Source organism: Cygnus atratus, chromosome 7, assembly GCF_013377495.2.
Source record: "Cygnus atratus isolate AKBS03 ecotype Queensland, Australia chromosome 7, CAtr_DNAZoo_HiC_assembly, whole genome shotgun sequence".
Lineage (NCBI taxonomy): Eukaryota > Metazoa > Chordata > Aves > Anseriformes > Anatidae > Cygnus > Cygnus atratus.
The window spans coordinates 13386804-13411809 of record NC_066368.1 but is presented as its reverse complement, the minus strand read 5'-3'; the positions used below and the strand labels follow the sequence as shown (position 1 = coordinate 13411809).

Below are 25006 nucleotides of genomic sequence, written 5' to 3'. Positions count from 1 at the left end.
CCTTGATCTTGTAACTCTCCGGTAAGATGGGTATGTGATTCTCCACATAATTTATAGATGGAGAACTGAAGGTGAGGGGAAAAGCAGGGTATGCAAGAAGGTGATTATCCAATGCAAATGCTAGCAAGCGGGTGCCCAAATTCAAAAGACCAAACTTGAAAAGTCTTACTCATTGTAGGTACTCTGAACTCAAAACCAGAGTTATCCAGGATCAAACCCTTCTACATCTCTGAATGCCCATTGTTGGCAAGGCTGAATGATTATGCATTTATTTCATTCCCAAATCCACTGGGATCTAGAAACAAGTTATTTTACTGCTCACCTCCAGGGAGAGCAGGGTACTGTATATATTCTCGTGCTCAATGCCCTTCTGGAGGAGGAGGCTGCTTGCTTGCAACATCTAGTTAGCAGCTGCTGCTTTTCTTTTATTAACAGCACAGCTGCAGTGCTGGTATTTTTTCTGTGTGTACATGGATTAGTTACATAACAGAACACATAAATAAGCGTTGCAATAGAAACCGAGATCCCTTTGAGGTATTATTACTTTATGATTACTGGGGCTATTATTGTCTCTACAGTTGTCAGCAGGATAAATGAAAGACCTTTGTGTAATTCTGTGTACTGGAGGAGCCGAGTTTAAACACAGCTTGCTGTCGGGAAGTATGCCCTAGCTGACAACCTGTAGGCATGGCTGTCAGCCTGTGCAAGAAGAGCGGAGAGTGTGCAAGCTCACAGGTTGTGTGATATGGCATGCAGGAAGACAGGCAGCTCAACTTCCCTCTTGGTATTCTGGTTGCTTGCACTGTGGTAAAAAGCTGTGCAGGTTTAATATCCTACTTGGAATATTTTTGTGGAAGCTAATCAAGTCTATGCTCCCCGTCCCTTCCTTTGCTCTCAGTCTTTCCCACAAATTGGTAGCTCTTGCCCTGATTCCTTTCCTCCTTCAGTACTTTCTTCCTTGTGCTGACCTCACCTTAGTGTTGTCACTGGGGGAGAATGAGTGACTGCCTTGGCAGGGATATTCATGAGGGTGCTGGTGGGCCAGAAGCCCAGGATTGTGTTATCAGGAACTGCTCAGGATTGTAGAAGAAGGGAGGAAAAAATCCTTACAATTGCAAACAAGTATTTCTGACTGCAGGGACTTGTTCTACTCCTCACTGTCAGCTGCCCAGCCTCACCAAGAAGAGGGAGGGAAAATGGATAAGGCTCTGGCCCATCCCAACACATGGAAAGCAGCTGGAGTTAATGGTGAGGAGAGAAAAGCAAGCAGAGCAAAGGCTGGGCTGTGCTTATGCTGTGTTCTTAGGATAAACAAATTATTTTGCAAGCATTATATGTCTTGTCCCTTTCCTTCAAAGGAGGGAGGAGGGAGGAGGAGGAAGTGGCAGTGGAGATGGTTCAAAGGAACAACTAGGACTATCATAAAGGGAAGTAGAAGTAAATGAAGAGGAATAGACATATGCTACTGTTTCAGCAAGTTACCTTGCATCTCCTGACCTGTGTGTGGGGGTGGCATGCGTGTATGCATGTTTACACCTGAGGGCCAATGAGGAGCAATGCAAATTAACTCTTTCATCTCAAGTTAATGCAGTTTTGTTTAACTTGCATATGATCGTTCCTGCAGATTAGTTGATGGTGCAGTTGGGAGCTGGGTCTTCCCACAAATGCAAGGCAAATGTGGAGAAGCTGAGCAGGGGTCCTGGGACGCATCATCCATTAAGAGGCATAGCCCTCCCTTTCAGTGAGGGAATACCTCCCAGCTATTTCTTGCAAGGGGACATATTTGTAAACATGTTTCTAAATATGTTTTCCTTGCTGCAATTGTGTGTTCTGACATACAAAATCTGCACTACTTAATACAGGAAAAACTAAAAAGCGGTGTTTCTATCTAGAAACTAGAAGAGATGTGAATGTTTAACAGAAAGAAAAAATACCCAGTCTTTGGGTTCAAAGAGAATATTAAAATATGCCTTTTGTGCCCCTCTGAGGAAAAAAAAATCAGAAGGCAATGAAAAAGAATTTAATAGTTTATTTCAAATCTCTTTGCGCGTAAGCCCCTCTGAGTTCAGTGGGTTTGAGTTGTGTTTTTGAACAGTTCAAGGCTTTTCAGTAAAAGGCATAGTGTAAATGGAAGTTGTATCTATAATGGAACAGTCCAAGTAGGAGAACCAAACTCCATTGTCCTGCCGCTTCTTAAGTGTTAGGTGTACGGGGTGAAAAGGGACAGCAGTACCATAAGAATAGCCTGTAGGCCGAAGTCAGCACTACATCACAGCAGCAATGGCAGTAATTTTATACCTCTTTGGTACCTCTCTCTCAGTAGAGCTGAGTCCCTAAAAGAGAGTCTGCTGCAGGGACCATTTAAAGCGGTGAAAGGAGTTTAAGAGGAAGTTCAGTGGTGGAAGAGTAGGGAGAAGGCCGTGCCCCCTTCATCCCATTCCCACTGTCTCCTGTCACCGCAGGGCTGCGTTGTCAATGCGGCAGGTGAGTGCATGTAATGTATTTCGTCTGGCAAGTTTCTTGCCCCTTTTCCTTGGAGGAAAGATGCTTGATTTAATACAGCTAAGTATAATTACTCAGTGTGCGTGTATGTGTGTGTATATATATAATTATATGTATATAACTAATTCTGGCTGGGGTCTTGCTGCAACTCATCAACACAAACAAGCAGGACTCTCATCCAGTGATGGATGAGCAATGCGATGAACTGCAGACAGTGCTGTGATTCACTGTGAGTACTGCTCCTCTACCCAGCCAGCTTACCTGAAAGCTATTCTGCTGATGGTGCCATCTTCCAGAGTTATAAACTCGTGGCTCCGACCCTTTGGGCTCATTAGAGATTGCTAGGCACTTCAATAAGGACAAAGAGTTTGGAGTCCTACCCAAATTTCAGCTATGTAATTACAGAGTGTCTTTCTGAATACCAGGAATATTGGTGATTCCTCCTGCCTTAGTCTCTTGATTATTTGGTGTGCTGCTGTATTACTGACCCACTCCTTCCCAGCTGTTATTGCATCTCTGCTGCCACAGGTATTTACCCACTGCTTCCCTCTTGCCCTGCTCTGTGCAGTCTGTAAAGTACTCCATGACCTTCCTGTATAACAGGCACTGCAGAATGGCGTAAGAAGGTGCGTGTGTGGGAAGGCTAGGGCTAGCCCTGCTGGGGTTGGGGGTAAGATGGGTGGGACTGCAGTAGTCACAGTTAGAAATGGTCCCACCTCTTGCTCCCTGACGTTTCTGCTGGTGATTAGACAGCAGGACTCACCACCAGCCTGGAGGTAAGGTGGTGCACCTGCTGTTTGCTCCCCTTGTATCTCTGGGATCATTGGCAAGATGGTTGTCTCCGAGGGAGGGGTTCCTGAGTTTTCTCTATTGCGTATCGGCCTCTACCTTGAGGCTGTTGATCCCTTTTTACCTTCTGAGAAAAGTAATCCTGCTGGGAGCAATATTCCCAGTGAATCCATCAGCTGCACACCGATACTGATAGGCCTGCCAGGCAGTCTGGGGAACTGCTCCCAGTGCCTGTCTGTCTTAAGAAGCCAAAAAGAGCATTTCATGGCCCTCTGGGGTTGGCCCGTTCCCTTCCACCCCTTTGGCCCATTTGTGGAGCCGGCTGTAGAGGGGGAAGCCCTTGTTCTCCCGGTAGATGTAGACACCCGTGATGGCGTTCCACTGGGGGCTTGGCTGGACACCCTCCACTGGGAACTCCTGCACCAACTCCTTCTCCTCCTTGTCCAGCGCCACAAAACCAAAGAAATGCTTCACGTTATTGGCTGCCAGGATCCTGGAGTGGACTTCAGCTGTGCGGCGGAAGAGCTTGTCCTCGTTGGCACGGTACTGGGCCCAGTAGGCCTCCTGCCGGTAGCTCAGTGGTGAACAGCAGTGCTTCAGGCACTTGGTGAGGAAAACCAGGACCGCGACGATCCCGATGAGCAGCCAGCCAAAGAGCTGAGAATAGAGAAGCTGTGTTAGGATGTATCAAGGCAGTCTTACCTGCTCCATGCAGCTCTCTCCCCAGCATGCCTACCTGGGACTCGTATCTCAGCCTCCGTGTCACCTCGTCCCTGAACTTGGTGAGGTTCGATGGTATGTCTTTACAGGGGAACCTTGCTAGCACCTCAGCTCCGTACTCAGCTGGGAACTTGTCCAGGGAGGATGGCCTGACAAACTCGCTGAGGGCACAGATGTAAGCCTCCCCACGCAGCAGCGAGATGACTGACCAGGTGACGGGTGCCACGGCTGCCCGGCCCATGATGGAGCCAAAGAGGAGAAAAGTAGCAGCAGTGGAGAAATTCTTGGTGCCACGTTTGTGGCACTCAGCCACTAGGTTCCAGGTGTGGTTGTTCCAGATGACACCGATGAGGAAGAGTGCCAGAGCTGGGACACCGATGGCAGCCAGCCCGTAGATGTAGTTACGGGCTGGGGAGCAGGGGCAGTTGAAGGCAACGACTGAGAAGAGCTCCTCGCTACCCACTGTGCCCAGGGCCACCAGGCCGTTGAAGATCATCACATCTTTGCTCTTGAAGAACAAGGAGAGGAAGCGGAAGTTTTCAGCAACGAGGGCGGCCATCTCGGCCTGGGGCTGGGGGATGAGAGGAGGTGCCTGCTGCAGCGGGGGGTTGTCCTGGCCCACGTCCCAGCACCAAGGGGCACGATGATGCGGGGTGAAGTGGCCTTGGGCCTGCTGACATGCAAGGAGCGTTCTGGGAGCACAACACCTTCACTGCTGTTCCTTCCAGCTGGTGTCCCAACCCCTGGAGCTGGCTGCTGATATCAGGGATACTTCAAAATGGGTTGAAGAGGGATTCAGCCTAAGAAACAAGGGAAAACTCAGACTCTTTCCCACTAAATTCTCTAAAAATGTTTCTGCAGCAAAGACTTAGCAAGGGGACAGTTGTTTCTTCCCCTGCTGTTTGCACACTTGTTGTCTTTCCTTCTTTGGCTTTAGTCACCTCCCACGGAAGTGATTTACCAGTGGTGTTGGCACTGGACGCTTGATCTCCCAAGCCTGCAACGAAGGAGGATGCTGTGTTACTGGGGAAACTGGACCAGACCACTGGGGCTGGGATGTGGCACCAGCACTGCCCCTGACTCACAATCTAGCCCAGGCGCGCACACAGCATGCCTTGTGAGCACTGTGGGATTTGCCCCCCCTCCTTAGATGTGATGAGTTAGTAGTTAGTAATAGCCTAAGGTACGTCAGGGAGGCAACAGGAGGTGGGCCCTCTGGGTGCTGTTAGTTTGTCTGGCAGGTTTGGGTGCAGGGAGATGGGGTGTGGGAGGATGAGGCAGGAGAAGGGGGGGGAGGAAGCAGCTTGGGACTGAGACCCCACTGGAGGATGGTGTCCTGCTGCCCTGTGAATGACAGGGTGTGTGTGAGTGGCAGCCCCAAGCTACTGCAGCCCTATTCCCCTAGTGTGAGACTCAACAACGGGGCAAGGGGGTGCTGAGGGCACTGCTGGTGCCAGCAAAGGACGTTACTTTCTGGGAAAGCGAATCTTATCATGATGATCCAAGATGCAAACATCACATGCAGATAGAGCTTGGCCTACAATTACCTAGGAGTTGTTGCTAGTACTGGGTGTGGTAGGATGATATTTCTCTCCCACAGTTGGCTGACATAACTGTACGTGTCCTTCTGGCCTACAGGCCTGGCTCTGCCTCTTTCCACCAGCCTTCAGTTGTCCCTTGGCACCTTGGTGCCAGCAATGCACTGTGCTGTGTGTCTTCCTCCAGCATTTCTCTCAGTACAACACTGGTTATACAGGGTAGGACTGGTGCTGAGTGAGGATCAAGTCTGGGAAAGTACATGCCCTGATTTTTATTTATTTATTTTTTGAAGGACAGGAAAATAAGTGGGGAGCGCATCTGAGCTGTGTGTAGTGATGCCCACTCCTCCTGTCCTGGGGTAACCAAGCCTTGCAACCTGTGTTTTAATTTCTTGGTTTACTTTGTATCTACGCTGCACCCTTGTGTGGTTTTATCTCAGGAAGCCTCAAGCACCTCGCTTGCTGGGAAAGCCCTCACCCCTGTGACGAAACCCTTGGACTTAAGTGGAACTGCTGCCACCGTGGCTTGCTGGAGGCAGGAAGGACCTGGGTGCTTAACAGCCTCCAGTGGCAGCATCAGTGCACATCCTTGCAGAGAGCTCCTGGAGAGCCCTGACCCACGCACAGCGCAGCTACACTGAAATCTCCCCTGATGAAGCATCTCCCCCACAACGTGCACAGGGCAAGGCGGCCCTGGGCCAACCCCACCCGCAGAGAAAAGGTTATGGGGGCATTGGTGCAGACAAGACAAAGGTTTGCCATAGTCTCTTTTACAGTGCTTGCACAGGCATTGTGCTTTAAATCCATCTTGTGCTCTAGTGCGTCTTCTGCCCCCCCCCACAAAGCCTGTTTTGCTTGGTTCCTCCACAGGGAAGCAAAGGGGAAGTGAGCCAGAAATTTGGCCTGGTTTCCCTGCTCTGTCTAACCCCCAGCAATCCCCTTAAAGCCATGCTATCACACAGCTCAAACATAAGCAGCCAAGGCCCTTAATTTCTTCCTGCATCTTCCCAGCTTTCCATATGCAAAACTCCCACGTTAAAGGAGCCAGACCAGCCAAAAACTGCAGCCACGTGGCGGCACATCAGGCCTGCAGCTCTGGCTGCCAGCTCGGGCTGCCATGCTTCATGGCGTGCAGCCTTTGCAGCAGGGCACCGAACCTACAAGCTTGCACTGGTGCATAGGGTTCAAAGCCCTGTTATTAGGGAGAGAAGCAACCACTGCTGATAAACAAGGCCTTGCAACCTCCCTGCCAGAGTCTGGCATCAGGCAAAGCAAAAATAAGAGGAGCTGGCAAAGTTATGTTGTTTTTTGGGGGGGTGTGGGGGCTTCCTTCCTTTGATTTTGGCTTAAGCTACCTGGCTAGGAGAGGGTGGGGTAGGATTGGAAGGGAAAAGTTGTTTTCAGCAGATCATTTTTTAGAAGTCTGTGTTAGTCTTTCTGAAGCATCCATGAAAGCAAGTAGAAAATGAAGTCACTTACTTGGAGAGCTGTTGAAATCAGTTCTGGAGCTTTCTCAGCAACTCATGTGGTTTTCGCGCGGGCTCCGGGTGCAGGGCTTTCCTAGCAGAGAGGGGGGCTGTGCAGCGGGGGTGTCCAGCTTTGGCCAGGCTGATGGACAAAGTGAAAGTGGGTAAAAACAGCGTTTGAGTTCGGCAGCTTCCTTTTTGAGTCTGCAATGTGCCCTCGGCTGTCAGCTTTTGGGAGGAGGGCGGGGGTTGTTCTCGGGCCCTGTGCTTGGGTGGGGCAATGAGCAGGCACTTGCCTTCTGCTGGGTGCAAGGCTGAGGATGTGCCTTTAAAAAGAAAAAAAAATGGAAAGGAAAGACTGAGAATGAGTCACTGGAAAAATCACATCGTCCTTTTCCAGATCTACCATACAGCTGTGCAGAGGCTGGCCATGGAGGGAACCGGCTCTGTCTGGAGGACGGGAGCAACGGACGCCTTGCTGGAGCATGAAGGGGAAACACCAAAGCCCCCAGCCTGGGGGCTGGATGCGACCCTCATGCTCCCCAGGGGATGCTGGAGGGACCCACCGGTACCAATGGAAGGACTCGAGCTAAGCAGTCAGGGGCAGCACGGGAGAAGAAGCCCTTGGTCCCAGGCGAAGGGACAGGAACTGCTGCTTTCGTGCCTGAGAGCCGGCTCAGCCAGCGGGGAAGATGCCAGTCCGACTGGGTTTTCGGTAGAAGCAGGAAACTGGCATCACGAGCTCCATCGGGTTTCGTTTCCTGCTGCTCGGGACGGACCCGCTCTCGTGGGGCGAGCAGAGGGGAGTGATGGCTGCCATGCAGCACTGTGGTTTGGGTCCGGGGCAAGCCGGGACGGGATGGGGGGCTGGGTGCAGCCCACAATTTGGCAAGCACAGCGCATTCCTGCCCCCTCTGCTTTTCCGCTTTCCACTTCCTCTGCATTCTGATGCCTGCAAGGCAGTGGAGGACGCCACCCTTTCTCCTTGCATCTCTTCCTCCTCTTTGGTGTCTGTCCTCCAGCTCCAGCCTGTCGCAGAGGCCAGAGGCTCCACTCTCTTTCCCCAGCGTCCTTGTCACCATGTCCTCAGGGTTAAGCTCAGCCCTCCCCAGAGGACGTATTCAGCCCAGGAAAACCTTCAGCAACACCCATGTTCCCCTCTGCCTAGAGCAAACCCGAGCCAAGCCTGATGTCTGCAGTCCAGCTGTGATCTTTGGCCTGAGTCCTCTTCCTTACCCCAGACATGGGTTTGGCTCCAGACCTGCCCCCTCGACGCCTGCCCAGCCCCAGGAGGGTTTTTTGCAGCTCGGTGGTGCTGGGATGTGCTGCCTGCTCTGTGGGGACTCTGCCAATTGCTGTGTGGGGCAGGGCTATGATTTCAAAATCTAGATTAAAACTCCAAAAGCTTCTCTTTGCAAACGCACACCAGTTCCTTGGTATCTCGATGGATCTGCTGTGGAGCCTGCCAGCCCTATATTCTAATCACTGCTGTGGTGGGATGTGGCTTTCGGGGTGAGCCATTAACAGGGCTGAGCTGCAAATAATAGGAGTGGAAACCACCTTTATCTTTTAATCTCCTTTGCTTTGTAAATCAGGTTTTGTGCCTATTAATTTCTGGGCAGGTGCCTTAATTAAAGTTTGGGGTGTGAAGATTAATGATAAATCTGTGTCATGCTCCTTTCTCCTGGGAGTCAGCCAGATTCAGCCTGGCCTTGACTATGGGCTTGTTCTTGCTCTCGCAGAGCGGCTCGGAGAATTTCATTGTCATTTTTGTCCTTTGTTCTCCTCTCCCCACAGCCTCTGTGGAGTAACACGCCAGTAATTAAGGTTTATGTGCAAGACTGTCACCTCAGTAACTGGTGAGCCATAATGGGTCGGTTTGAACAAGAACGCAGTAGGAAAAATTTCAAGGGGATGAGCTGAGCATTTAGAAAGGGACGCGGCAGGGGTGAAATTCGTATTTGCAAAGGGTTTTTCCTACACGTTGCTAACGAAATCATGGCCGTCAGGGAAAGTGGAGATTTCCATAGTCACCTTGAGGGTCTGTGCCCCATGACCTCCAGGTTTTAGGGAAATGAGCGCCCACCCGGTGTTGCACAGGGACGGTGTTGCCTCCCCACAGCTGACGCGGCCACCCCAGCTCCACCACAGGCCGCGGCCAGCTCGCTGCCAGCCTCCGCGTGCCACCTCAGGTCCTTGTCATTGTATTCAAATAAAGAAACCCCAACAGCTTTTGTAAACAGCCTTTATGACTCCTCGTGCCTAAGCGCAGAGCTGGAACGAACGGCAAGCCTGAATTATTTATTTGTTGCTAGCTCCTTAAACAAACATCCGGGCTGTTTGTAACATCGGTCTGTGTGCCGGGGGGGAATCCAGGTAAAGCTACAAGGATGGGCTGACCGTCCTGCCAAAAATCCATGGCATGGGGTCAGCCTGGCAGCTACCCTCTGTGCTGCTGAGCGATAGCTGCTCTCCTTGTCTTGGCAGCCCCCTGCTTGAATTGTACCCGTGACACCTGACTGCACAGTTCTTGTCATGGGTAATGCAGTGTGGGACACCCCTTTGCTAGTTCATTTTTGGGATCAAATTTATTTAAGTTTCTCATGGCATTGAAACTGTGTGTGTGTCTGGGGGGGGGTAGTAAGATAGAGATGGTAATGGGAAGACTTTTGGGGTTTCATGTCTCAGCGTGAGAGGGCCATCCCCAGCTTGATTCCCTAGGGGAGAATTTTTAATAGTGCCCAAACCCATGAATGCTGCCCAGCATCACAAGGAGCTGTCCCTGCTCCAGCTCTGTCACAGGGTTGGAGGTGCACGTGGTAAAAGTAGGGAAGTTTTGCACATCTGGCATCATCCACCTCAGCAACTGCCACCACACAAACCTGTGACATGGGACACACAACACGTCGTGCCCACTGGCACCCCCAGGGCTTATCCATCACAGCCTCGGGCAGCCCAAAGCTCCTTGCCCCTGTTACCCAGGCTATAGAGCTGCATGCGGGGAGCAGATGGGATCACCTGGGTGCCAGCACTGCCCTTTGGGTGCACATCCCCTTGCAGCCCCTCTCCCGAAAGCGCGGCTCTGCCTCTGCTCACACCCGGCTGTAGTAGGCAGCCATTTCCTTCCGAGGTGCCGGGGGCTGTGGGGGGGGCCGCAGTGGGGGCTGCCCTTCCCCAGCCCAGCCGTTGCCACGGGGGGGGGCATCTGGGTGGAGGTGCAACGGGGGCTTACACCTGTGCCAGCTTTTCAGGGCCGTGTTCATGGTACCCTGGTCAGTGATGCCCAAGAGCTTCTCGGAAGCTTCCCCATCATCTGTGGGTTTTTTTTTGGGCAGGTGGCAGTGAGCAGTCTCCATGTCCGTGCTCATGCCCTGGAAGAACTGCTGGATGCAGACCTTGGCAAAGCTCCTGGCATGCTCGGTGCAGGTCTCGTCGAACAGCTTGCGCTCGATGTCGATGTAGTGGGACCAGTACCTGCTCTTCAGGAAGGCGGCTTGGGTGAAGCAGGGCCGGAGGGATCTGACCAAGAAAGCCAGTGTGGTCATCAGCAGCATGAAGCACCAGCCCAGGGCCTGCAGGGGTGAGGGGTGAGACCAGACCCATCATGGGCAGACCATAAAGACATCGTTTTCCCAAGCTGTTGGACTTCTGTGACATTTGTGCTCACTGGGATCAGTGGCAATGGGCTGCCCTGATAATGGGATGTGACAGAAAGGGACAGAAGAGGGCAGAGCCAGCCCCAGTGTGTGCTCACAGCTCACGAGGTGACCCCGCTGTAGGTGCAGCCCTGAACATCCAGCTGGCTGGGGTCTGTCCAGGCAGCACCCCCTGTGCCGCAGCACCCAGAGCTTCCTGGCAGCTGGGAATTGGGGTCTGCCCAGGGAAATCTTGTGTCTGGAAGAAGACCCCATGACTCCATTTCTGTTCTGAAAATGGGGGTAATTAATTCCTATATTCCCTAAGGGGGGCAGGGAAAGGAGCTTTTAAGCAAGATGAGTGGTCAGAGTGGGTTGGACCATCCTGTCTCCAACTGTGGCCAGAGGCAGGGCTTGAGAAAAATTAAGCACAGGACAAGCAGTTAGTGGCACTTCTTCATTTGTTGCTGCCTGGTGTGGTTAATAAACACATGCCAGCTGTTTCACAGTAAGCAGCAAGCGGCATAGATGGTTATCAGCCCGTCGCCTGCACAAGTTATAACAAGCAGCCAGAGCAACCACGGGTGACTGGTGGGTTACGAGAGCGGGTGACAGCCATGGATTAATGACCATGTCAACCCCTTCTGAACTTGCCCTAAGCAGCTCTGGCTGCTGTGAGCACCCATAAGCTTGGCACAGGGAAGGGACCGAATTATCAGTGTGAATGGGGCTGAGTCTGAACAAGTCATACCCCCACAAAACTGCCCATCTCTCCTCCTGCAGCTTTATTTCAGCAGAGAGACTCCCTCGAGGGAAAAGCTAAGGTTGGCAGTGCCTAACCCTAAGCCACCAGCGAGGGCACGGTCACAACGCCTCTTACCTGCGAGATGCACCGCAGGTACCTGACGGCCACTTCGTTGGCGACGAGCTCCTGCCCATCGTAGATCTCCTTGCAGGGGATGCGGGCCAGGACCCGCTTCACCTCCCCCTGGGAGAGCCCGGGGTGGCTGGCGTTGCCCAGGGCCCCCACGGGCAGCGCGGTGCAGAAGGCGCACGTGATGCACTTCCCATCCAGCAGCGTCACCGACACCCAGACAGCCGGGGCAATCATGGCGCGCTGCGCCATGGAGCAGAACATGTAGCGCAGCACGGCCGCATCCTTCCCCCGCCGGCCCCGGGGCCGCCTCCACTCCTCCGCCAGCATGGACACGTTGTTGTTCAGCACGAAGCCCAGCAGGAACAGGATGAGGGGGGGCACCAGGAGGACGCCCAGCCCATAGGCCAGGTTGTAGCGTGGCAGGCAGGGGCAGTTGAAGTCGAAGGCTGAGTACAGTTGGGCGCTGGCGAGGGCCATGATCCCACAGATGCCGTTCATGAAGGACTCCTGGTTGGACTGGAGGAACTGGAAGATCATCCGAAACTTGTCCATCTTGAAGTGATTCCTCCCCCCACCAGGGTCCAAGCCACGTCTTCGCTTTACTTCATTCTTTCAGCCCCCCTCTGCAAAGACTCGGTGCCAGCAAGTCTCAGTTATTCACCTACATGCTCTGACAACCCCAATATTTAAAGCAGAAAACTCAACCTTTTTTTTCTTTTCCTGCTCATTTTGCTGCTTGCCCAACTTCAGGGTTTGCTTTCTCCTGCTCTTCTTTGTGCCCATAGGGCCTGCGTTGTTTCTGGTTTGCTAAACCTCTCTCTGTTCTCCACATCCTCATTTCTGCTGTCTCCTTGTCACCCGTCTCCTTGGCTGTGAGATGCAGGTGCCGCCATAGCTGTGCTCTGCCCTGAGCAATCTGTGGCCTGGCAGGAAGGGGAGTTGCTGGCAGGGCTCCGTGATCCTGTTTGCAAATGTAGCGGGGCATCTGGGTGCTCCTCCCTGCAGCAGGCAGGATGCCCCACCTCTGCTCTGCTGGCACGTATCGAAAATGGGGCTCCACAGCTTCCCCCCTCCACGTCTGCATCTCCCCAGGAGCTGTCTAATGCAAGTGTCTTGTGTCTGCCAGGCCCTGCTCTGTGCCTGCACTGCTTCACTGGGAAACTACTTTTGTCTGTTTTATTTTGCAGTGGGAAGGGAAGAGAAAAGGAAAGGCAGAGGAAGGAGGAATAAAGCTCTTGGTGCTGTGGGATGCAGTGTGTGTGCTGTCAAAGACTCTTAGCAGCTCCCCTCCCTCCTGCAGGCCTGCACATTTCAGCCAGACTTGCAAGCTGACACTTATAGCTCCTTGGTTTACACAACCCTCTGCCCTCAGGGCTGGGTAAAGTATCCTTCAAGCCCTGGCTCACATGGTCTGGTGTCATCCAGAGGCACACGGTGTGTTTCCTGGCTCTGGGGCTGCAGAAAAACAGGCAGAGAAAGGAACGAGGGCTGCGGGGACAGGGCACAGAGGATATTCCCTGCTCCACAGGTTGGTCCTGTGAAGACATCCAAACCCAGGCTGCCCCTGCTTTCTCAGAAAGTGCTCCCTGCCTAGCAGAGCTCTGAAATTCATTTTTTTTCCATTAAATTTCTTCTTTACACTAACTTTCAATGAGCATTTCTGAAGGGCTTGAGTGCACTGATGAGATGTGATAGCTGTGGTTGGGTCAGGCTTAGCTCCCACAGCACAACCCAGAAAGAAGTGGATTTTGTTGCTGCTGCTGTCCTGAATCTCTATTCCCATCTCACAAAGCAGTTTGAAGCTTGAAGCACTAGGTTGTTCTCTCAAGATGGCCAAAAAATGGGGAAATATTCAGACTCTGAGTAGCCATGCTTTTCCCCACAGCTTTGTACGGTGTCAGTAGCAGAGGCAGGAAGCCAAGCCAGGTGTTTTGACCATTAGTCAGTGCAGTTTCTGATGTGTCCCCTTGCCAGGGATAGGGTAGATGATGCTAAATCCTCCCTGAGAGGCCACCACAGAGGTGAGCACAAAGCATGCTGAAAACACCTGGTCGGTCTTAGCTCTGCCTGCTGCGAAGAGGTTAATTGCATGATCTCATCAAATGGAAAGAGATTTGGCTGTATGAAAATAGATGAGGCTTATTGTATCGCTAGCTAAGAGCTCAAGCTGGCTTCTCTGTTCACCTGTTGAGTGGCTTTTTGAAGGGCAGTTCACATCAAAGCCTGCATGAATCAACCTTCTAAAAAGCAGAGAGGTTTTTGATCTCCAGGAAAACTCTGCCTTTCATTAAGGATGAATGAGGGTCTGAGACTGTCTGGTGTACAATGATGGCAGTCCTCACAGAAGCAAACAAGTCGGTGGGATTCAAAACAGAGTCCGTGAAAGACTGGGAAAGTTGTCCTTGCAGTCAGCCCTGGTGTTTCATGGGCTCCTGATAGGTGAGGGACCCTGACAGATGTATCTGTGTGCTAGGCTTCAGGGCAGCCCTGAGAGATAAAGAGCTGCTGAAGCCTGTGAACGACCCTCTCCCTTTCTCCTTCCTGATACAGCTAACAAACTGTTCCTCACGCCCTTTTTTTTTTTTTGCATTTTGTATTTTGCAGCCACTCTGGGATGATTTAAAACCTGAGAACATGGAAAGCAGCATGCAAAGAGGAGCTGCAGACCTCTGGTCTGAGCTGGGTTAGGAAAATAGCTGATTTGACTAGTGTGGAGTGGTGAGTCTGAACCAAATCTCAGGCTGAGATTTGTAGGGTCATGTCTGGTAATAGTAAACCAGAGTTAAAAATCAAAGTGCAATGCTGATTGGAAAGCGCACACACACACACACACAAAAAAAAAGCTCCCTGGAGGTAAAGAGCATGTGAAGACTTTTGTGCTAGTCCCAGTGGGTGCTGCACACATAACTTAGGGTGTTTCTGGGGTGGTCTGGAGAAAAGGACCCTGCAACAAGCTGGTGTGAGTGAGCACATTCAGGAAAGGGCATTGTGGAGGCACCCAGGATCACTCCTGGAACAGACATCGAGGAGCGGGGCTGAGGACAGGTTTTGTGGAGAGAGCTTTGTGCTCTCTGAGCTCATCCAGGGCAGCTCAGGGATCCAGCCAGAGCTAGTTTTGTTATGAAAATAAGAAAAGCTCTGATGGGGTAGAGAGATGGGGAATGCAGTGGAGGGAAGTGAGAGCAATGTATCACGGGGTTTGCAGTAAGAAGTTTAATGCACCCAAGCAACAATATCAGCCAAACTTGTTCCACAGCTGAGACTAAATATCTACAACACACTCTGGATAGAGGCAGATAAGGAAGTGATTGATCTACCCAAAAATTTTGACCATGTGACTAAGTGCACAGTCCAAACGCTTCTTAAACTCCAACAGGCTTGGTGCAGTGACTACTTCCTGGGGAGCCTGTTCCAGTGTGCGACCACCCTCTCAGTGAAGAACCTCTTCCTGATGTCCAGCCTAAACCTCCCCTGCCTCAGCTTGACACAATTCCCACGGGTCCTATCACTGGATATTAAGGAGAGTAGGTCGGTGCCTGCCCCTCCACTCCCCCTTGCGAGGAAGCTGTAGGCCGCGATGAGGTCTCCCCTCAGCCTCCTCTTCTCCAGGCTGAACAGGCCCAGTGACCTCAGCCGCTCCTCATACCTCTTCCCCTCTAGGCCCTTCACCATCTTTGTAGCCCTTCTCTGGACACTCTCCAACAGTTTAATGTCCTTCTTGTACTGTGGCGCCCAGAACCGCACACAGTACCCGAGGTGAGGCCGCACCAGCACAGAGTAGAGTGGGACAATCCCTTCCTTTGACTGACTAGTGATGCCGTGCTTGATGCACCCCAGGATACGGTTGGCCCTCCTGGCTGCCAGGGCACACTGCTGCAAAATCACTTGCACCAGACTAATATGTGGTTGTATCTGAGCTTGAAGACTGCAACCAGCTTCAAACTTCCAGATCTAGAGGAACACTTTGGCTGCAGCCTAGAAGCCATGTGTAGATAAGCTCCCCCAAGCCAGCCAATCTTCTTCCCATGACCTGCCAGAAAACAGCAATGTAGGCATGTAACCAAATTAAAGCCAAAACTTTCAGCCCAGTCCTTGACCTGAATAATGAGTGAGGATCCAGATCCTGGCATCTATACGTGATAGTTTCTATGCAGCCGAAGTAAATACTGTAGTCAGAGGTCATGGGGCTAGATTTTGAAAAGTCCTGCGTAAAGAAGAGATCTCAGAAAAGCAAATGTAAATAACATTAATGTCAAGAAAAGTAGTTCTGATTGCTATATTCTTTATCTGTCATGACTAGACAGATGAAAATCTATGATAGCAATTTTGCCTTTAAGATAATTTTTTTTCTTTTATTTATTATTATTATTTATTTATTTTTAACAGGCTCTGTACCAATTTTCCTCTCAGAATGACTAACAGAAATATGACCCTTGTGCACCTTTTGTATTAATTAATTAGGTCAACTCTAACCACTAAACCCCTTGTCAGGTTATTTCTACTACTGATAAGGAAAAATTGACCTTAAAACATTGAAGCCAGGTAGATGAGCCTATTCCACAAGGTCTCTTGGCTCCATCCTTGTTAAGTGAAATCTGCCAGGTGTGGATCATTTGACCTTTGCTATATAGGAAGCATGAGGAGTTGTGGGGAATTGCTTCCCTAGGGGAGTTTGAGGCTCAGGTTATCTGGGGTGCTTTTCTACTGTGGTGAAATGGACTCAGTGTTCCCCAGTAGGCTGCTTTTTCTTCATGTTTTCTACCATCTCTGTGAAATAGTTTTAGTGGCTCTATGAGCTAACTTTGTTGGTGGTGCCTTCTCAGTACAGTAAAACCTTGGTGATATGACTTCACTGTGAAGTAGTTTGGAAGTGACTCAAGTTCAGAAGCTAGCAAGTAAGTGTTCCTGGGTTCTGCAGTTGTTTAATGTTGAGGGGTTTGAGTACTTCCTTCACCTTGTCTGTTTTCAGTGAAATTATCCTTTGGGTAGGTCAGTTTGTACTAAAATCTAGCAGGGGAGTGTTTAAAATCCAGATTCAGGCTTCTCAGGCAGAGTTGCTGCATCCTGCCCATGGCACAGTGCTGGTGCTTGCAGCAGCCACCTGAACCCCAGCACATTCCCATGGCTTCAGATATGTGAATCAAAGCCTCCGTCTCCTTTCCTTCTGCAAACCCAGCTCAGTCCAGGGACACTTAATTGAAAATATTCACAGGTAATTCTTTACAGCTCCTTTAATTTCAGCATGTTGCCATATTTTGTTTTGAAAATGCTTGGAAGTATCAAGGGGTTGTTAGAGTGAGGCTGAATAACTTGGCAGCTGGGCTGGGGGCAGCTAGAGCTCTCAGCAGATGGGAAGATGTAGGAGGTGGTTTGCCTTTTGAGTAAACCTGTTGGTGTGGCACTAAAAAAGTTGCCAGTTTCATTTCAGTGTCAGCAATGCTGGCTCTCCCAGCCAGATTTCACTGAAAGGGGCAGGAGCTGCTCACACCTCTCTGAAGCTGTTGTTCCAGCCAGTTCATGTGTGCATCCACATGTTGCTGCCTCGGTTAAATCCTTCCTTGAGCCAGAAGGGTTTTATCACAGCTGTAAGGAGCTGCAAACTTGGAGATGACACAAGTGCTATGCAGAGCCCTTGGATAAGAAATGTCATGAATGGTGACTGAGTCTGGGACCTTGGGATTGTCAGAGCTGAGCCTCACTAGTTCAGCTGGGCAGTTTTGCTGGATGCCCCAGAGCCCAGCCTTTGGGTGTGGGGTTCTGGAGGATGACAGTGGTGCCCATGTCTTCCATCTTCTAGGCACTGCTCTGGGTAGAGATAAGGCTTTGGTGTCTTTGGGACAAAACCCCCTTTACACATTGGTGTGTTGGGGGAATTTGGACTGGACACGGGGGCTGCCTGCCCAGGGTGGAGGAGATCTCTCTCTGCCCAGGGGATGTCTCTGGGTTGCCTGGCTCACATCCAAGGGAGGTTTCTCATAATACCACGTTTTCAGAAGTTTGTTCACCTGATCCTGGTGTGTGATGCCTCGTAGAAGATCTTCCTCTTCCTCCTTAGGCAAGTCGAAGCTGTGCTGTCTGACCTCTTCCTGCATGCTTTCAAAGAAGTGGAGGATGCATTTGTGAGCAAAGAGCTGGCTGTGCTCACAGCAGGTTTCCTCAAAAATCTTCTGCTCAATGTCAAGGTAGTTGCTCCAGTGACGGGTCTGCAGGAGGGCAGCCTGGTTGAAGCAAGGCCTGAGCCAGCGGGCGAGGAAAGCTGCTATGATGAGCATCAACAAAATGCTCCAGCCGAGGGCCTGTATGATTAGAAATAAGCAGAGGAACAGGATCAGCAACAGCATGAAAGCAGCACAGGCTGTATCACGGAGACAGGGAGTCTGTGTGGCTGCAGATCTGGACTACTGTCCCCAATCCGTCCCTTCAATCCAGCAATCCAGAACCCCAAACTGCACTCAGGGTGGGAGTACTGGGGAGGTGGATTTATGACATTTATCTGTGCATCAGCAGCTCAGCAGAACAACTCTTTGCAAAGTGGGTCTGGAGTGTTTGCTTTGAACATGGGAGTGCCCCATATGAAGGGGACTTTGGTGCTCCCCTGATGGCACCTACTAATCTCCAGGACATTCACCTGCCACCTACACCAGCTTCAGGTGTCTTTCTCTCATTGTTCCTGAGCAAACTACTTTCATCTCTCTTGGCTTTCGCTGTCCTTGAAGCAGCAGGTCCTGCCTGCAAGGTTAGAAAGGTCTTCTGACCCTGAACAGACAGGGCCTTAGGAGACCCCAATATTCCTTACAACCTGCTTTTTACTACCTGGGTTTAGAAGTTGCTGGCTCTTCTAGAAACAAAATTCAGTTAACTAAGAAGTCCTTTCCTTCCTTGCTCTCCCTTATCTGGGTGACTCTAAGATCATCACCGAGGGCAGCAACATTTGGGGGCACAAGGCAGCAGGACTGTGGTGAGGCTATGCTGAATCAAAGGAGAGTGGGATCAGCGGACGCCTGCCCTGAGCATTTCAAGGACATGGGGCTGTGCTGGCAGCGACCCACCTGGGACCAGCAGCGCAGGTACCTGGACACGGCTCGTCGGGACATGCTGTTCCCCACCAGCTCGTCCTCCTTGCAGGGCACCTTGGCAAGCAGCTCCTGTGCCTGCTCTATGGTGACATTGGTGAAGCCCGGGAACTTCTCAGGATCCACGGAGCTGCTGAAGGCACAGATCAGGCACTTGCCATCCAGGAGGGCGACCACGATCCAGACGGCTGGGGCGACCATAGCTCGCTGCATGATGGAGGAGCACATGTACCTGGAGCAGGAGGGAGACACGGGAGGGGAGGTATGTGGGGAGCCTTCTCCTTGCCCAGAGCCTTGATGGACACAGGCTGTCTGGGCTCTGCAGCTCTCCCAGAGCAGATGCACAACTTTCCCCCACACCACTCCAGCTACCGTCTCTTCTGCTCTGGGGTCTCTTTGCTGGGGCTGATCACCAGTGAGGTCTGGTCCAGTGCACAACAGGGCTTTTTTTGTTTCCTACTTCGAAAATCCTTTTCTGAGAGACCTTTCTCACCCTGCTCTGTGCCAACCTGTGCTCTGGGTAAAGGTTTGCCTGCAACAGGGTGAAGCTGATTCTCCTCACCCTTTTACCAGTGTAAGTCTGTAATAACTTAGGTGAGGGGAGGGAAATCACAGTGCTGTTGGTAAGGAAAGCTGTGATGGAAATGCCACACTTTCTGCACATTTAAACACCTCATCTTTTTGCACATTTAAGCCCCATGAGAAAACCCATGTGTGCACAAAACGGGCAGGCAGCACCGCAGTTTCCCAGGGTGGCAGCATCAATGTAGCTGCTCGTTTCAAGATGTTCCTGCTCCCCTTTGCTGGGGATGGGGCCGTGGTGCTGCCTTTCTGCCTGCTGTGGCCACCTGGGAAGCGCTGACAGTGCCCCAGAGCCTGGGCTTGTGGGGTAAGGTGTTGGGAACTGAGTTCAGAGGAAAAAAAGTGACTGAGAGGATCAAAGATACAGAGAGAGACAGGATAAATGAGAGGTGGGAGGGGGGAAGCCTTTCCCGCTGCAAACCCCACCTGATGACAGCCAGGTCCTTCCTCCTGCGCCCCTGCGGCCGCCTCCACTCGTCCAGCATCACCAGAGACTGTCTGTTGAGGATGAGGCCACAGAGGAAGAAGGCAATGGGTGGCACGAACAGGATCCCCAAGCCGTAGGCCATGTTGTACCGGGGCAGACAGGGGCAGCTGAAGTCAAAGCAGGTATAAATCTTTATACTGGCCAGGGCTAGCAGCCCACAGATTCCATTCATTACAGACTCCGAGTTGGACTGGAAGTACTGGAAGATCATCCGGAAGCGATCCATCGTGCTCTTTTGGCCAATTCTCCTCCTGGGAAGTCCCTGGGCTGCCCAGCACAGTCTGTCTCCTTTCCTCCCCCTTTCTGCTGCCTTGGGGGATGATGAGGATGGAAGAGGGCACGCAGTTTCCACAGGTCTGTCTCTCACTGTTGGGTTGGTAGCTTTTCTAGGTGGGCAGATGGATACGGCCTCTGGGGGTTGTTTTTTCTGCCCTGTTTTTCATTTTCATGGCTGTCCCATGTGCCAGCCAGTGACAGCCTCCGGTAGCACTGGTCCCTCCCTCCTTTCCCAGGGCTGCTCACTCACAGCGGTGAGCTGTCAGCAGGTGCCTGGGAGCTGTCCTTTCCCCATCAAGAAATTAATCATCTGGGAGAAACCAGGAGAGTCCAATTTGCTCATCTGTGCAACCTCTGCCTCCCTGTTTCTTTTTGGCTGAGCAGATCCCCAGCCCCGAGCGGGCAGGAAGGAGGCAGGGAGTGCACGCTTGGCTTTCAGCCCACACTATCACCTCTAGCTCAGATTTCCCTAAATGAAAATGGGCTGAAAGGACCATCCCTGCAGTCTAGAGGCTGTGAGGATTAACAGTTTTCCAAGCCTGGAATGGCACCTCATGGCAAAGGTTTTGTACCATGGAGGCATTTGTGGCACACCTACCTCCACATCTGAGACCCTTGCATTGTGGCAGCTCTTATTTCCCATATAAGATGCTTGTCACAAAGCTGGTGAATGACAAAAGACGCCATTTTGTGTAAGAGAGGGTTTTATGGAGGGAAAATTCATGTGTTTGCTTCTAAAGCCTCTGCTTGTGCTGCTGTGGGTTGTGTGGCTCTGCCTGCCAGTGAAAAGGCATTGTTGGCACTGGATGTGCATTTTGGCTCAGTGTGCACTGGAAATCCTGCAGCCAGCACGAGCTGCACAGGGCAGGTTGTATGTGGAGGGGCTCCTTCTCATTCCCTATCAGAGAGCACGGTGCAATCACAGCAGCTATCATGGAAAAAGCATGAGAAAACTCCAAGTGAGCTCATTTATCCCACAGGACTGTGTTATCATGTTCTGGTCATGGGCCATTTTAATTAGCCCCAAGACCATTCCTCCTTTCCTCTCAAAAGTTTATTTTATGGATAAATACAGCTCACTATCCCACGAGCTATCTCAGTTCTATTCTGCTGTATCCCACACCACTTTTCTTTCTGGCTCTCATCTGAACACCTTTCAGGTTTCTTCCCAGCGCAGATTTCCAGAGGTGAGAGTGAGAGGACCTGTCTCCGCCACAGGACACTCGCCTCCAGCACTGAGGTTCCTGCCCATGCCTGCTCCTGTTGTGGGGCAGGCTGCCTCAGTGGGATCACGCCTATAGGGAGGGATGGGTACATGTATGTAGATGCTCGTGGGCACGCAGAGCGGTGTGCAATGCCTGCTGACTCACAGGGTCATCGTGTCGTCTCCTCCAATCTAAACAGCAACTTGCACAATTAGTGTAATGAAATACAGTTGCACCAGCCATCATATTTGTGTTGTCCTTGACTAGCGAATGGAATTGATTGTTAAAGTGCATCCATCAGCAGTAAAAACCCGTGGCTAATCAGCCACTGTTTGCATTTTGCCATCATACGGCATCAGGACCCCTTGCTGAACTCTGCAGGTGATTTTTTTAGCCAGGAAGCAGCCTGTCCAGCTTCCAAAGTGCTTTAATGTTTGTTGGGTTTCTCATTTAATGGCTTGCATTTATGTGCTGACGGGTTGGGAAAGCTCTGTGCCCTTTCTGTAGAACAATTGCTTTAAAGAAATTATTTTGTCTTTCCAGCTCTCCTGGCAAAAACCAAGGAAAGACTAAATAGGTCCCTACAACTCTGGACAACAAGATATAAGAAGAGTAGGAAGCATTCTCTGGGCACTGCAAGCAACAAGGAAATTTTACTTTTCCAGAATAGTCTCCTGGCCTGGATGTCAGAGGTCCATAAAAGATGCCTCTGCTGTGAGCTGGGGTCTTGCCAGTAACTCTGAGCTGAGACATGGGGTCACTGAATCACAGGAGGGAATATTCCTCCATTTGTTGCAAAAGGAGCTTCCTGGGGTGAGAGAGAAAGAACCCTGGAGGTAAGTTGCTGAACATGGACAAATGCTCAAAATGATTTCCAAAACCAAGTACATCTGATTATCCATCTTGCTCATTTGACTCAGGCACGGTCCTCTGAGTTAGGCAGCTGCTCCTTGGCAGCTGATCTCCAAGACCACACTGGGAGCTGCTGTTGCTCAGTGCACCCTTTGTGTGCCCACATGGGACAGCCCTTTGGTTTTGACCCAGCAGCACAGCACATCAGAGCACTGGGGAAGGGATAAGGACACATTTCCCTATTCCTTTGTGGTTATTAAATAGCAGGCATGGGCTTTTTACTGGAGATGATAGAGAGGGTGGAGGGTACAGGCATGGGAAATCCTCATTGTATAGATGAAAGCTCTTTTAGTCCATCACAGCCTTCTCGCGTTAGGGAAGAGGATAACTTCACCAAAATTCATGTTGTTCATTTCAAGTAGGGCGAACTCAGCAGGATGATACAGTCAGCTTTGTGCATGCTTTGGGGTGCCTGTTCTGCCCCAGGACTGAGCTGCTACCTGGGGAGCAGACATTTCACCCAAGGCTTGCTCTGCTGGAAAAAGGCCTTTGCCACCAGCACCCATGGTGTGGGAGGTGCTGAGTTACCTCGTTAGGAGCCACTGGCAGTTGTTTATAACTGTCAAATTATTTAATTACATGGATGCTGATTTTTTTTCTGTCCTGAATGTCTGCCTCAGGCAAAATGTTTTTAGAAAACTGCTGCATGGAACGGTCAGCTGCTCCAGGGCTGATGTAAGGGCAAAAAAAATGGACCCCTTTTCCTCCCTTAATAAAGGGGGGTTGTGCAATTGATCTGCAAATGCATGGCAACCCTGCCACCCACCCGGGGGGCACAGTGGTGACTGTTCCCAATAGGAGCAGGGGTCCCTCCCCACCAGTGTACCAGGAGCCCAAATTATCACCCTGCTCCTTTTTGTGTTACTGCTGCCAGCCCTGTAGTTACCCTGGGGCAAACCAGGAGCAAAGAACCAGCCCGCAGGAGATGGCTGTGAAATCAATTTAGCTCCGAATGTCTCTTCCTTCCTAATTTCTTGGCTCATTACTTGCCAGGCAGGGATGCCACCTCCAGCCAGTGCTGCGTTACAGCGAGCGCTGTGCAGCCAGGAGCAGCAGGCACCCAGCGACTGCTCCTCTCCTCAGCCTGTGTTCCTGCACCCATGTGCACGTGCAACCTGCCGCACCTCTGGGGTGCAAGAGCACCTGGGTGCTCCCAGTTGCTGCAGGAGGCCTCTGGTCCTGTCTCTGGGGGCAGCAGAGCAGCATCGCTGCCTTCTTCCTCCAGGCGAACAGAACAAATGCAAAGCTGGCAGAGGACTTTACCCCTCGCTGCCTGGAAATCTTTCAGCATCTTGGATTTATCATGGAAGAAACCACCTTCCATTGCAGCTGCACATGAAGAGGGACATAGGCAGTGTTTTCTCCCCCCAAATAATGTGCAAGCTCACAGCAGAGACAAACTAGAGCACTGTTAGCTCCATGGGGCAGAGAGCATCCACATCTGAGTATTTCTGCAGACCTGAGTACTCTCCCCAGGTTAAGCAAATAACGAGTAATGACCATTAAATGATTAAAGAGATGCTAGCAAAAATAATGGCAGCATTGTGAAATGTAGTTTGTCTTCACTAATAACATTCTCTGGAGATTGGATGCTCCTGTGCTCTGCCTTGTAACTTCGTTAAAGCACCAACATGCAGCTGAGTGCCAGTGAGGAAATATATGGATTAGTTTTGTGCTTTTCTTCTTAGGAGCTCATTATATATTGCTCTCCTGGCCATTAAAGCTTAGCTCTCTGGCTTATGTGAAAGCCCTGTTTCCTGATCTCTGCATTATCCCAACCTTGACCTAATTCACACAATTTCTGACTGAAAGAGCATTTTGCAGGTTCATTTATCTGCTTGGCTTCGAACCGATGCTGTGGCGAGATCATTTTAGATGGAGTCTCTTCTCATCTTGGGAGTGAATTAGGGAATAAGGTAGAGAATTAGGGAATCAGGCTGATCGCTCAATATCCTGGCTCAGTGATTTTCAGACTTCTCTGATCTGATAATGCTCGCACATTTTCTAAGGGAGGTGCAAACTCCAGATAGCAGATTTAAGGCTGCTGACATTTAACTAGCTTTCCTTGTTATTTTTCTCAGACTCTTAAAATTAGGCTCTGGCCCTGGGGAACCTGCAGTTTGCAGGCTGAAAACCACTGATAACAAACTTTTCTTGATAGAGCAGTTTGTCTTCGGTGTGCAGAGGTGTCACAGAAACCACTGAGGTGTTCAGGAGGAAAAGGGGCTTGGGTGAGGTAGCCCAGCTCAGTGTGGTAACCTCAAGTTTGGGCAGCTCTCAGGGCTGACGTGGTCCTGCACTGGTGTCACTGCTTCAGGCAAGACCTTCAGTAGCTAGATTTGTGTCTTCTAAGCCACCAATTCTGTCTCTACAGTGTTAATTCACCAAGGATCCTCTGGTAAGTCATGGCTAAAAGCTGATTCTGCAGCTGTATTTCTTGCCGCTGTCTGGAGGATCTCTTGGTTAGTGGGTGTGAGAGCTCTGGAGGTGTGGGCTTTGGCTGGCAGTGCTCACATCCCGTGCCCAGGCTGGTTTGTTTTCATTCTTCTCCTGACTGCTACATTAAAATGACAGTAAAATAATAAAATCTTGCTTGATTTAACCATAGAGAGTATGGTTTTATAAAATAACCTCCAAATTGTGTTTTGGTATCTCCATACAAATTCTTCCATGCTGGCAACGAAGAAGAGAGATCAAAGAAAAGAAAGAACTACTTTCTGTTGTCGGTTACCAGCAGCTTGGGTGACAACCAGCTGTATTACCACATAAGCCCCTTGTATTTAAAAAATGTGAGCCACAGCACAGATTTCTTAAAACTCTACTGTGGCTATGGATAAGTTGCTATAACATGACTCCACCTGTACTGGCTGTGATCAGGCTTGACTCCAATATTTCCAAGATCCACAAATAATGACGTAAGAGTTCATGAGAAACTGAATAACGT

At 50.8% G+C, this 25006-nt stretch overlaps 3 protein-coding genes across 3 annotated transcripts; all 3 read right to left on the bottom strand.

The window, feature by feature from the left end:
* Window positions 1-3520: 3520 nt before the first annotated feature.
* On the bottom strand, window positions 3521-4578 carry CALHM2 (calcium homeostasis modulator family member 2). The gene is made up of 2 exons (XM_035547896.2): window positions 4028-4578; window positions 3521-3948 (listed from the first exon to the last, which is right to left on the bottom strand). The coding sequence occupies exons 1-2, from the start codon at window positions 4568-4570 to the stop codon at window positions 3532-3534; spliced, it is 960 nt and encodes a 319-aa protein (XP_035403789.1). The 5' UTR covers window positions 4571-4578; the 3' UTR covers window positions 3521-3531.
* Window positions 4579-10103: 5525 nt separating this feature from the next.
* Window positions 10104-12079, bottom strand: CALHM1 (calcium homeostasis modulator 1). Its single transcript, XM_035547894.2, has 2 exons — window positions 11531-12079; window positions 10104-10587 (listed from the first exon to the last, which is right to left on the bottom strand). The coding sequence occupies exons 1-2, from the start codon at window positions 12077-12079 to the stop codon at window positions 10108-10110; spliced, it is 1029 nt and encodes a 342-aa protein (XP_035403787.1). The 3' UTR covers window positions 10104-10107.
* Window positions 12080-17376: 5297 nt separating this feature from the next.
* Window positions 17377-19895, bottom strand: CALHM3 (calcium homeostasis modulator 3). Its single transcript, XM_035547547.1, has 3 exons — window positions 19609-19895; window positions 18577-18832; window positions 17377-17823 (listed from the first exon to the last, which is right to left on the bottom strand). Exons 1-3 carry the CDS (start codon window positions 19893-19895, stop codon window positions 17377-17379), a joined length of 990 nt encoding a protein of 329 aa, XP_035403440.1.
* Window positions 19896-25006: the final 5111 nt, after the last annotated feature.